General features: G+C 39.0%; 1 protein-coding gene across 3 annotated transcripts in view; it reads left to right on the top strand.

The window, feature by feature from the left end:
* HECW2 (HECT, C2 and WW domain containing E3 ubiquitin protein ligase 2) overlaps positions 1 to 13,532 on the top strand; it is a 148,337-nt gene that overhangs the window by 103,944 nt on the left and 30,861 nt on the right. For all 3 annotated transcript variants that reach the window (XM_088058631.1, XM_088058632.1, XM_014249487.2), the window contains 6 exons: positions 73 to 258; positions 4,172 to 4,306; positions 7,076 to 7,178; positions 8,167 to 8,263; positions 11,578 to 11,661; positions 13,351 to 13,460. In XM_088058631.1, coding sequence (XP_087914757.1) covers positions 73 to 258; positions 4,172 to 4,306; positions 7,076 to 7,178; positions 8,167 to 8,263; positions 11,578 to 11,661; positions 13,351 to 13,460 — 715 coding nt within the window. The remainder of the gene's footprint in view (positions 1 to 72; positions 259 to 4,171; positions 4,307 to 7,075; positions 7,179 to 8,166; positions 8,264 to 11,577; positions 11,662 to 13,350; positions 13,461 to 13,532) is intronic.

Genomic DNA, 13,532 nt, shown 5'->3' on the forward strand with positions numbered 1-13,532 from the left:
ATGAACAGGGTTGTCTTTTGTGGTCAGAGCAGTTTTCTCTTTGAAAAGCCTTTGCTGTTGTGTGTTTTTCAGAGTGCCTACCGCATGTTTACAAATAACACGTGTCTGAAGCACATGATCACCAAAGTCCGGCGGGACACCCACCACTTTGAGCGCTACCAGCACAACCGGGATCTGGTGGGCTTCCTCAACATGTTTGCCAACAAACAGCTGGAGCTGCCAAGGGGTTGGGAGATGAAACATGACCATCAGGGCAAGGTAACTCTACAGTGCTAAGAAGGCCTTGTGTTCATCAGTTTCTGAGTTGAAATGGATGTACTTGAGGTAAAACAGATGGTCAGGGATAGCTCTGGGGAGGACCACTCTGGTGGTTGTGTATTGCTTAGAAGGAAAGAGATGTTATGGAGATGATGAGGAAGAGATGGTACAGAGTGGGTTTCCTTAGGAGGTATTAGAGATCTTAAATAGTTGCAGGTCTCACTGGCTTTTTTAAATAGGTGTCAGTTTTTGATTTCCTAAAAAATTTTGATACCACTTTCATAGTTGTGATGCAAGTTTTAATGTAACTTTGAGCTAGTGCATCCTCAGTATATAGAACATGATACTTTTTTGTAAAAAACCAGAATGGTTAAAAACAGACTGTGATTAGCATGTGAAGAAGTGATAAGGCTTATCAGTTCATTAGGATTACTGGCATATTTAGCTTCTTGGTTCTTACATTTATCGCTCTCAATATGGTTAGCTGTGAGAGTCCATATAAATAATGATCTTGATGCTTGGAAAGATTAGACAGTTCTAAACTGAAGGGTAAAACTGTTTGAGGGTTGTTTCCTAGATTTTTTTAACTCTGAAAAGCACCTCGTTTTTTCATTAGACACACAACTAGGAATGTGCAATTCTACTAATGTTGTTCTTTGCCTCACTGTTTTCTTTTAATGTTGTTCTTTGCCTCACTGTTTTATTTTTTAAGTCATTCTTGTGCTGTTCAGTTCTTCAGAGGCCAGTTTTCTCCTGAAGAATAGGGCAATTTTCAATTTTCTTTAATATGTGCTCCATAGAGAGAATTAGACCTTTGGATTTCTGGGGTGGTATTTTGTGACAGCAGTGCTACCACAGTATTAATCAAGAAGAGGAAGCACTGAATAAATTCCTACTGGGATTTCTTCACTTTGAATTAGTCTTAGTATTGCTCATTTTCGTTACGTTTAATTGTCTGTGTCACAAGTGCCACTTGTGGCCAGTAGAAAAGCCTATTCAGCACTCAAGAGAGACCATGGCCAGCACATGGCAAGACCAGTGCTTGGCGACACCAAACTGAAGCTGGACCTGCCTTTATTAAAGCATAAACCTAAATCGAAGCAAGTTGAACTTAGCCATAACTCAATAAATAATTATATTTCCTTTGTTTAACTGCTCTTGCCTGCTGAGAAGAGGTTTATCCTCTATTTTTTTCATATATCACAGTGAAAGCTTGGTGCTCTTGCTCATGATGCACAGCAATGGTTCAGGCCCTGGTGCAATGCTGAGTGGTGGTGTCTTCACTCCCCCTTGGCAGTGTGGTGCTGCTTGCCTGTCCTTTTTGTGGGCTGTCTTCCAAGGTCAACTGGGGACTGCTGACATCTGAACTCCCTCCAGAGCTGCACAGCAGAACCCTGCTGCCCACTCTTCTTTGACTCCTCTGTGTATCCCCAACAGGAGATAATACAGTGCAGTCCTCCCTAAAGGGTCTGGTGTGACTACAGTGTCATTTCTCATGAGCATTACTGATGATCCTTCATCAGTCACCCACCACAGGGAGGCAGAAAGGCATTGGAAAAATGTGGTAGCAGGAAGCATTATATAGGCTTTATAGTACCTGAGCTGAGCTTTGAGGTTCTGCCTTGCTGTGTCCATGTGCATACACACAGACATTGTACAGATACGTGCATTTGTGCAGTGTGTGTAAGCACATGTACATATTTTAAAGCCAGATGCAAGTCTTTGTGCTTTTTACTTAGATCTCTGCAAGATGGACAAATATATAGGAAGTTATTAGAGGACATTTTTGGGTTTTCTCTCTACAGTTAAAGAAATCATAGTAATTGACTACTGAAGTCTTCGATAGGCAGGAAAGGTGTTTTAGCAAGCTTCACAGATTTTAACTGGAAGAATAACTAGGGCAACTAATCATGTTTAATGGGCTAAATATAGTTTTGGCACTACCTATTCTATGTCAGTCTCTTCAAGCATTGTAGATTTATGGATTATAGCTAGGCAGGAGTTATGAGAGGAATTTTTTGGAAGGAGATTGTGAACCACACTGTATTTTGAGCTATGTGCCAGTGTCCAGATTAGCCCAAAACATTGAAGCTCCAATGGTTATCTTCACCAAGGCTTCAAAGTGTGCTAATTTATGCTTTGTTTTAAAGTAGGCTATTAGTAGCTGGCCTGCAACTGTACATATTTAATAAGTTATGATTGTCTTTATCTTCGTGACTAAACGGAGTTTTTATTTAAATAGAATGCTGTGGAGTGCTGCATGCAATTCTGGAGTGCTGCATTAACTCAGAACTGAGTGGTGCAGCTCCAGGTAGTACTACCTCCTATACTGAATCAGGATGTTTTTTAATAAGGGATTTAACAATATGTTGTTGACTTAATGAAATAGTGTTCTGCAACTGTGGTGTCTCTCCATATGCTTCTCCTTCCTTGGGAAATGGAAGTATGAATTTTCTCCCACTGCAGTCCATAGTGGCATGTATAGCATGACACACATAAATAGGTTTGTCTACCTACCTTCACAGCAGTCAGAAGAATTGTATTTGCTCTGGTCTGGTTTTCCCAAGCAGTCTGAAACAATGATTCCATGAATATTAGAAATTGGTGGTGCTGCCAGAAGAGTTGTTCTGCTCTCCTCTCATCTGTGGTGAGCTGAGGTTACAGGACCCAGCAGGGAGAGGGACAAACAGAGAGTAATTTTAGCCTGGACCAACTCCCCTGATGGGTTCACTGCATGGCTACACAAACACTTGTGCCAGCACAAGGCAGGAAGGGCACACAGGGGATGAAACCAGTGGTCAGAAGGGGGAAAGATGAGAATATTTCTGTTGCTGACACCACAGGAATATATTGTTTGTGGAACTGTGGTTGAAGTCCCTCACTGGTAGCCAAAAACAGAAATGGCTCCCGCAGCCCCTGACCACCTCTCTGCTAGTCCAGATTCTTTGATTCCTTGAACCAGATGTCACTTTCCTGTAATTCTCCTGTTCAAAACAATTTTTTTTGCCACTTCCACATGTTTCCAGTATTGTGACAGAAAACGTGGAGTGTGTTGAAATAGAACAGTGCTGGTTTCCAAGTGCAACACTGGTGCTGCAAAAAGTTTGAATTTCAAGGCTTAGAAACCTGCTTGGTTCAAACTGGGTAGAATTGTAGGAGGTTTCAGTTTTCCAAGATTCATGTTCCTGTGACCTTGTTTTCAGCAAATGGTTGACTGGCCAGTATGTGGTTGTTCACATCAATTGCCTGATTTAAATTTTTTTGTTGCCATTGTCTTTGTGTTCTTGGCTGACCTTTCTTTTTGGTTTTCAGAGACTATTTTTTTTTTGTTTGGAGTGGTGCTTTAGGGTGTTTTTTGCATTTTGTTTCAGTTTTTAGAAAAAAAGGTCAGTGAACTTAGAACAGTTGTAGCGGGAATATGGCAAAAATGCCTCTTGGTCTGTAATCATAGTTCATCACTGGATGCAAGCATACACTTGACATATATACAGCCAATTGTGTTCATAATTATATGATAAATACTTCACAAAAGGTAATGGGTTTGCCACTTAATGACACCTTTTTAGATGCTTATAAGGGGATGAAAAGGAGAATACACCAGGATTACTTTTATTAAATATTCAAGTTTTCTTTTCTTGACAGTCATAATAAAGCTTTCCACTTCTGATGCTTGTCAGATGACAATTTCAAAGTATAGACACGAACAAAATAAGGCATTAACCAATTAATCCCTTTAGTGGGATAGAAAAGTGTTATCCTCCTTCGGCAGAGGGGAAATGCAAGCCACAGTAACAGATTTCCCACAGCCCCACCTGATCAAATGAAACCTAGATCCCCAACAGGCGGTAACCTCAGACATAATTAATATAAAAAAGTATTGCTGATGAATTCTGTCTTCCCTGTCCTTCTGCAGGCTTTCTTTGTCGACCACAACTCACGCACCACGACATTCATCGATCCACGGCTGCCCCTGCAGAGCAGCAGGCCCACCAGTGCTCTGGTCCATCGGCAGCACCTGACCCGGCAGCGCAGCCACAGTGCTGGGGAGGTGAGTGGGGTCTGGGCCTCCTCCTCGGGAGCAGCACCTGGTTAACACCAGCCTCTTTCACATCATTCCATGTGGGGAGAAGCATGATTCTTCTGTAACAGTGCAGCAGTCAGCTATAAGGATTTATCTTTTTTTCTGCTAGCTGTTGTTGCTTTTAACGTGCATGAATTCAGAGGGAAAATAACAAATATGAGGTTTTTTTATTTGGAATTCGCAGTAACCACACTTAACCACAGGAGAGCATCTGATTACTGATTACTGGTACCTGTATCCAGTCTTCCACTGACAAAATATGTATTGTCCAGCATGGTGTCTGCTGAATCTGTTCATGTCTAAGTGTGCAAAATGAGAGGGGGGAAAAGATACATGTGTGACTATACATCTAATTCTGCAACTTTCTCATGAAGTATGAGAAAACCATACCACATACAGCTTTATCAGTCTTACATGGCTTTGAATACGTATTTCATCTCTACTTCCTGATCAGAAATACATGGAAACCACTATCTTGTTGTTATGTTGTTGTGCACTGTTTTCACTGGCTGTCCCCATATTGTTGTTGTCACTTCCTTATACTGTTGTATGTGTAGTGACTTGGACTTCAGTTGTACTTTATTTAAAAGCCTCTATACTGTGGTTGTCTTTTCAGGAGACAGTTATTCCATGCCAGGAATTGAAGATAACACAATTCAGAATAGCAGGAGAAATGCTCTGATTTATCCTTTTCTTAGCTCAGTCTTGTGGCAGATGAAGGTCTGCCAGACCTCTGTTTCAGAGCAAAAATTAATCTTAGTGTCTGCCACTTCTCTAACAGGGCTTCCACTGAGCTGCAGCGAGTGCTACAGCACTGGCTGCATATCTTGTCACATCCTGTGTGAACATGGTTTAGTCAGCCCCCCTCCAGTGTCAGGTATATTTTGCAAATGGTTTTAAATAGCATTTTCCATCAATTTGCTGATGTTATGTATAAGACAAGAAAGTTAGAAGTGCCTTCATATAGCTATTTAGATCTTGAACAGGGTAAAGAAAGTGCTTCTGTTGTGACTGATTTGTAGCAGAGCAGAAGTAATTTTTTCTTCCTGACTTTGCCCAATATGCACTCAAATTATCTCTCTTTAAGCAGCATCCAGTAGCTCTGCACTTAAAACAGGTATTTGTGACAACCATGCTGCTGAAGTTGTCAATGCTGCAAAATAAGTATAGTTCATCTGACAAGAAATGATAATATATACTGCATAAACATAGTGCTGCTTACCTGTCAAAATTTCCCACTCATCTAGATACATGAAATTGCTTGAACCATTTTTCTTCAAGCAATTTGAGAAGTGTTTCCTTGATATTGTTACAGTTGTAAATTGAATTGAGGTGTAATTCCAGATAGGAATCTCAAGCATAGCAGTTCAATACAGTGTTGCCACTCTAGGATTAATGATACAATTATGTTCTTTTGTCATTTGTATGAACCTGAACACCAGTTTTTCCTCTGCACTTTAGGACTTATGTATTGCATATTTGCATTTTTTCCCTATTTTTAAGCTATTGCAGAAAGGAACTGTACATTACTGCAACAGATGAGTACTTAATTAAAAGAAAAATACTTTCTTTGGCATTAACTTGCCATGAACTTTGATGTTTTGAAGTCACTGACCCAGTTCTTACAGAGGGATGCTCTAAAGCAAACATGAACCAGTGTAAGGAATGCCTTTTTAGCTAAAGCCGAACTGCAGTGTGAAGCTGGGACTAATAATAATGGCATTCCTTTTCCAGCACATTGCCTAACAGGAAATGATTCTTCATTTTTCTGAAAGAATATTATGAGAGAGCAGAAAGGTCTTGGGAGATATCTTGGGACTTTTGCTGCTTTGTGATTTCAGAGATTGAATTTTAAAGCAACATTTTATAATTATTTGATCTTTTGCAGTTAGATGTTTTAGAGATCTTTGAAGCTTGGGAGTGCAGTTTAAATGCTAACCATTACATGTAGGCATATAAATGGAGAAGTAAACAAAGAGGGTCCAGCAGGATGAAAAAGAGGTTTTTCAAATGTTTTACAGAGATAAAATACTGAATACCGAGAAATATCTGAAACCTCATCATGCAGTAAACAGCAGCAGTTGCCCTGACATAACAAATGCCTTTAAGAACAATTTTATATTGTGGTTCTACCCTAAAAATTATTCACATGCAATTTTTTTTAAGCCCATAAGGTGAATACAAGAAAAACAGAACAGTGGTTCTGAATTATTCTAGGAGACATGTTTTTACCAATTTTGGACTTTATTGCCTTGCCTGAATGTGAATTCATTTCTTTATTCTCCTTTGAGGCTTCAGCCACAAACTTGCTTCCACTTCAAATTTAGGGAAACTCCATTCATGCACGGAGGTAATAGAGGTGCTAATGAAAGCGCAGAATTTTGTTTCCAGAATGTTTCGTATAAAGATGTCCATGAATTACAAAAGACAAAATTAAATCACAAAATTAAGAGAGGTGTCCCAGCTTTAATTTTTTTGATCTCTTTTCAGAATGGGACTGTTTAAAAATAGCAGTAAGTTTTGCATCAGTTTTGGTTCTTCCTATTAAAGGGCCCAGTACAGTATGTGTGTCCTAACAGCACAGCTACTTGCTGCTGCAGTGATTACTGGGGATAGTGATCAAGGAAAGCCTTGATGTGTGTGCTTGGTTTTAAGCCATGTAAATTCTCACTTTTCTGTTTCTGAGTGCATGTGCTGGCACAGAGACACTCACTGTGGTTACTTGCACATTTTCAGGTCGGAGAGGACTCCCGTCATTCAGGACCCCCAGTTTTGCCAAGACCATCCAGCACCTTTAACACAGTCAGCAGAGCTCAGTACCAGGATGTGGTACCAGTGGGTATGTCAGCACTGGGGAGTTCTCCATCTCTGTGGGGGTCATGGTGCTGTGCACTGCTGGGGTTTCCATTTGCTTGGGATGGCTAAAAGTCGCCACTGGTTATGATCCTCCTGTCCATCAGCATTTCCCCACTGTTCAGTTGGAACTTTCAGAGCTGGAAGCATGCAGAACCGAATTACTGATGTATTTTACCTCCCTAGCTCACAGGATGAACTGAAGCCAGGGAGTCAGATTGGGTCCTAATGGGACTCCATGTATTCCCAGTGATTTTTAATTTTTTTTTTTTTTTCACAACTTCTGAGCATCTATTTTGGCAGGATTACAGAAAGTGTTAATCAGCTTGGAATTAGTCATTATCTTAACTTCTGTTCTCAGTTACATACACACAGAGTTACTGACTTCTGTGCCACCACATACAGAATGTAGCTTATTACATCTAGCAGCTGTCTCATTGTGCTAAATCAAGATAAATTAATCCGATTAACTGTAACTGGCTCTTTGTACTGTTGTATGTTTACTTGAAAACCTCTGCCCATTTAAATCCTGCCCCTTGCCATGGACATGGTGTGCATGCTTCACAGGCTCAGCCATTAATGAGGATTTGAGGGTGCTTCCAATGGCTGCTTAATGTTTGAGAATAGATTTCAGTGCAGTGAAAACCAAGGTCCCTGCAATTTTATTCTAACAATAAATATTCTGGTTTGGCCTTAGCTAAGACTGTGAATGCTGAAATATAATAGAAATTGCTAACAGAATTATAGTTTCTAGCAGTGGAAAGGATATGTCACAATGAGATTTGGTTCATAATCAAGAAGTGTGTTCCTTAAAAAACAATAGAATTGGTAGCCTTACATACAAAAGTATTAGCACAATACTTCTAACCTTAAAACTGTGAAGTGTGTCATTATTGTTGAAGACTCATAAGGAATGGCATCCTTTGTTTTGGGATCTCCTTGTTTCAGCATGATATTTTTGTTAATGTTTTCAGCTTACAATGACAAGATAGTTGCATTTTTGCGGCAGCCCAATATCTTTGAAATTCTACAAGAGCGTCAACCAGATCTTACCAGGAATCATTCACTCAGGTAAGAAAACTAGTGAAGTTTTCTATTCCTATTTCAGTAAAAAATGCTATTTACTGTTAGCTATTTTCATTAATTAACAGTGGAACATAACAGATTATAGACTTCTGGTGCATTCAAACATATTCATAGAGCTGTGGGAAATAGTTGTTTACTGTATTTCTGTGTAACGGCCTGTAACAAGGTTGAGGAGAAGAGAGGTAATGTTTTATTATCAAATAAAGGTACCTATGAGAAAATGTTTGGAACAACTGGCATAAGAGATTTGCTGATTTCTTCCTAATGTGCCAAGACAGCTGGATGGCACAGCAAATGTGCCCATTCATTTGGTATGTGTACAGCTGGGAGCATGAGGCAGAATGGCATTTTGGTTTGTCCTTATCTTCACAAAGCACATTTACAGAAAGGCTGTCCTGACCCTATGACGTCTGGAGGTAATCTTGTATCAATCAGAATTTTTGATGTCTCCCCAAAATTTACAAAATGGGATATCTACAGATTTTTGCACAGTGCAACATCTGAGGAAGGATGATCTTTGTTGTGTGGTTGTTATAACTCCCTCCTATGTTTAGACTTGGAAATGGAACCAGCAACTTGGATAGTAGTGACCAGAACTGAAACGAATGTATCTATTCTCCCTTGGAAACTAAATTTAAAAAATGCTGCTTTGATTGTTGGCAGTCTCTCCTGTTCAGTGCTGTGTTCCAGAGGCCTACCCAACCTGGCATGGCAGCCAGCACTGGTACTCATTCTTTTTCTGTTTTGTGTTACTTATTGATCCCTTTTCCTCTGTGTCCTGCAAGTTCCCAAAATTCGACAAGCTGCCCTGTTTTGCAGTTTCCCCATGTGTAGCGTAAAAAGTTTTGTGATGTGACTTCTGTGTTAAAGGTGTGGTTTACCTTCTAAAGAAATCCTGGCTGCCAAAACTGAAACAATGTACTAGCAGAATACAAGCTCTCTAGAAAATACAGCAGAAATCCACAGTTCTCAGCATGTTGAAACATTTGTACCCATATCACTATAGGCAAGTTTGTCCCACTAGGCTTGGTTTGAAATCTGCTGGGGAATAGTATACAAACAATTTCTGGTTGCTTGTAGTTTTATTGCTTCATATTCTTTTTCACAGGGTGCTTGATTTCCTTTAGTGTGATAGCAATCGGTGTAATTTTCTTCATGTGTGTTTTGGGGTTTTTTAACAAATTAGAGTTCAAACTGCTCACAAGACTTGTTGGTATTCCCCGATTCTGCTTCTGGTAGGACCTTGCTTCCTGATTACAGATTCATAATTTCCCACAAACTGAGACTTTCTAAAGAAAAGATGGGTTTCAGATTAAAAATGGAAGATCAGAGGATAAAAGATACGAGTTTTCAGTACCTCCTCATTTGCTTGAGATTATATGTCCTTCTGCACATTTACTTTGGAAGGAGACTGATTTATGCCTTATCTGACTTGCGTCAGCAGAATGACTGGGGATTTTAATGAACATAGTTTTATTTTACATTGAATGGGATTGGTCAGAAAAGCCATTCTGTTAAGCTGAATGGTTCCTTTCTAATTTTAGTGTTTGAAGTTAAGGTAAATTACCTTCCATTATACCTCTCTTATATTCTTCTAAAGATGATGCATCAGTAACATTTTCATTTTTATAAAGATGTCAGTTTTATTTTTCTTGGTTAGTCTTTTAAGACCCTGATTTAGCAAATTATTGGAATCCATTTCTGTTCGACACATTGTGAGACATGGACATTGCTGTACACTTGATAAATTAATGGACCTTGATAAATTAACCTGAAATCCTTCAGTATTAATTCTTTGTGTAAGAAGAGATAAGAAGTTGAGATTCTATTAATATATAAAATAAAACTATACTACATGTAGAAAATTGCTGTTCAGAAGTTTCATGGTGGAGTGAGAACATTATATTTAATATATATTTTTTAGGCATGTTGCCAAGATTAAATCTTCTTCCAAGCCAGTGCAGGTAAAACTGAGAGGCTGCTAAATAATGTGGAAGGCTTCAGGCAAAGGCATCTGTTATACATTAAATATCATTTATATCTTAATGGAAGGTAAAAGGCATATATATTAAAAAACTGTCACTGAAATCACAACTCTTGCTGGTAACCCAGGAAGTCATGGATTGCATTCATGTGGAATGCTGCGTATATTAGTTAACACAGATAATGCCCTTCTGGTTTCTGGTGTTGCTGCCAACCAAATGCTAAGATGTATCTTGTAATCCACCATTTATTTCCTTCAGCCTTGCCATTTAGGCACTGATACAAAGTGAAGTGGGCTCTGGAAGTGCCCAGATGTCCCTGCCCTGCCAATTGCACGGACTGTTTTGGACCTTCTTGTCACTGTTGGTAACAGGACCTGAGGTAGACAGACCTCTGAGCTGAGCTAATGCTGCTGTTCTTACACAGAGGTCTTTACTTTTCTGTTTGTTAGGGGGTTTTCTCCTTTAGATTTGGGACAGGTTTTACTACATAGGTTTGGTTCTTGTTTTCTTTTCCTCCAGAAGTGTAAAGCTAAATTAGAATTTATCTCTACTGTACTATCATACTGACAAAAAAAAAATATGAAGGATATGCTTGTGTTTCAGAATGCAGGGAAAGGCTCTGCAGAGAAAAAGAATAGGAATCCAAGGAATTACATTCAGTACAGATCCTAAAATTCTGTGTGTTACCATGCTCAGAACTTAGGATGCACAGATTCCACAACAGTGAGCAGACTGGGTCTAGGAGAAAGAATGAGTGCTTAGATGAAATAGAGGGGAGAAATAATACAGTTTTTTTTTTACTGGAAGATACTGTAAATGCAGTTTAGTATGAAAATGCTGGCTTTAAAATTACAAGTATGCATTGTAATGTATGGCTTGCATTTGTACAGAGACTCAGGTGAGACAGTGCCTCTTTAAAGAGTTCACTTTTGCAGTAGGAATGTTCTCTTACAAGTTTCAGCCTCCTACTTTGAATTCAGAGGCAGGGACTTGAGTGTGAACTTGAGGGATTGATTTTCCTTTTATTTTTTTTAATTTCTTAAAATTTTCTTTTACTGTTTGAGTTCCTGTGCTACCTACAAAGTGCATAAGCATGGAGGAGATGAGGGCAACAGGAGCATCCTTCCTTAGAACTAATGAGCTTTTTGATTGTAATATTTTACTGCTCACATAAACTTGATATGGCAGGGAAAAAAAGTAGGGAAAAGCATAACCCAGAGGTTTCTGATATACTCTACTTTTTCTTTGTGCTGTGGTACACCTTGATGCCTTATTTGCAAAAGGTATTTTGAAAGCCTTTTTTTGCTTACACAGGGAGAAGATCCAGTTCATCCGGACAGAGGGAACACCTGGGCTCGTGCGTTTATCCAGTGATGCAGACCTTGTCATGTTACTCAGGTAGGCGCTGCTGCTGCCCATGCACGTGGAACATGCTGTGGCAGCTGCTGAGGAGCTTTCAGGGAACAGCATGTGCTGATGTTGTCACCCAATCATTTCCCCTCCACTCCTTGGACTTGCAGCTGGGAGAGCTACAGCTCAAGGCTCAGGTTTTATTTTCATCATATTCAGTTCTAGGTGGTAGTTGAAGGTCACACTTTTCACAGGACAATGGAATATGAAAAGCAAGTGTAAGAGCACTGTGCTTGTGATTTATATGGGTTTTCCCAGACCACCTTTAATTGTCCTGTTGCATCCAGCCCTGATGCTTAGAAAGGTGGTACAGCTCAGACCTTTATTCAACCATGTGCCTTGTGCTACTTTTAGAATGAATCTCTTCAGTTCTGTGCTTTAGGAAGTGCCTGTTTTTAAAGGCACATGCTTGAGAGGTGTTTTTATTACTTAGTGTCTCTCTTGCCTCTTCACTGTGCTGTCAAGCATTGTTCCCTTTAGTCAAAGCAATATTCTTACAGACTTCAGGAAATGGGAAGCTGATTCTTTACTAGTTTTCATTTAAACTATTAACTCCAAAAATCAGGCAGATTTTTTGCTAAAATTAAACCCTTTAATCTTGATGTGTGCTATCATCCACTGTAAAAGTGCATCAAGATATTCACAGGTCCTTTAAAATTGAATCTAGTGAAATAGAATTAACATTAGTAGTTGTATGATGAGGCCAGGTTGCATAATGATAATCTCTCCTGGTCCCTAAATCTCCCAAGTTATTACAACTATTAAAAAAATCTCATTTAAAATCTGTGTTTGGGCCTTTTTTGAAATGTAAATATTGTTTCTTAAAAAACTTTGAAGATTTTTGTGTAACTTGGAAGAAAATACCATATGGCCATGACTGTAAGAAGAATGGTCAGGAAGGACCCATTAAAAAAAAAAAATCCATGTAAAAAAAAAAGTCTAGCTGTATTTTTGGTGAACAGACTTCATAAGAAACATCTTTTATTTGAACATTGTTTTCATTGCATTGGGTTGCAGGAGATTGTCTTGCAGTTCTTTCTTTAGCTCAGTTTTTGAAAATAATTTTTACATATTATCACATCAGTTTGTGTCATGTTTCCCATTCATATATATGCATACATACACACAGACACAGATGCAGTGATAAGGCTGCAAAATGTTTGGGGTTTTTTCACCTAGAAAGCTGTGTATCAATAATAGATGAAGCATGAAGTAACTCAACTTGAACAGGCTAGATGTGATACCTGGTTCAGCAGGAGTGTTATTAAACATAAAATGTTATGCTAACAAGCTTACCAGTCAATGCACGTAACAAGTTCAGATGTGATTCTTAATCCTGGAGGCTTAGTATGTTTCTGAATAAGGTTATTGACCCCTTTGCAATGAGAACATTAAAAAATAAAAAAAAGAGGGGGACCCATGAATTTTCAAGGCTGATTAACTATATTTCAACGTTGAGAACAAATATCCAAATAGCAGTTACTGCTTTCCAGTACTTTCAAAATCTTCTCGAGGAAATGGAAATAAAATATTTTATAGCACTCTAAGTGTGCACAGTGGAAATAGTAAGTGACTACCAAAGAAAGCAGGTTCACAATTAGAGATTTATCCTTAGAAAGTGAAACCTGCCATTTATTCAAATAAACATGTTCTTTCTTCTTTGCTCCTTTTTGCCAGCTTGTTTGAGGAGGAAATAATGTCATATGTGCCTCCACATGCCTTACTTCATCCTAGTTATTGCCAGTCCCCGAGAGGCTCGCCGGTGTCTTCACCTCAGAACTCTCCAGGTAAGTTGCTCAGTCAAAGCTTCTGCAGGGGTTCCATGAAACCACTTCTTATCCTTGATAAGACAAAGATCT

This window comes from Pseudopodoces humilis, chromosome 8 (assembly GCF_049639895.1).
Source record: "Pseudopodoces humilis isolate 2021_Gansu_Grassland_sample_001 chromosome 8, ASM4963989v1, whole genome shotgun sequence".
NCBI lineage: Eukaryota > Metazoa > Chordata > Aves > Passeriformes > Paridae > Pseudopodoces > Pseudopodoces humilis.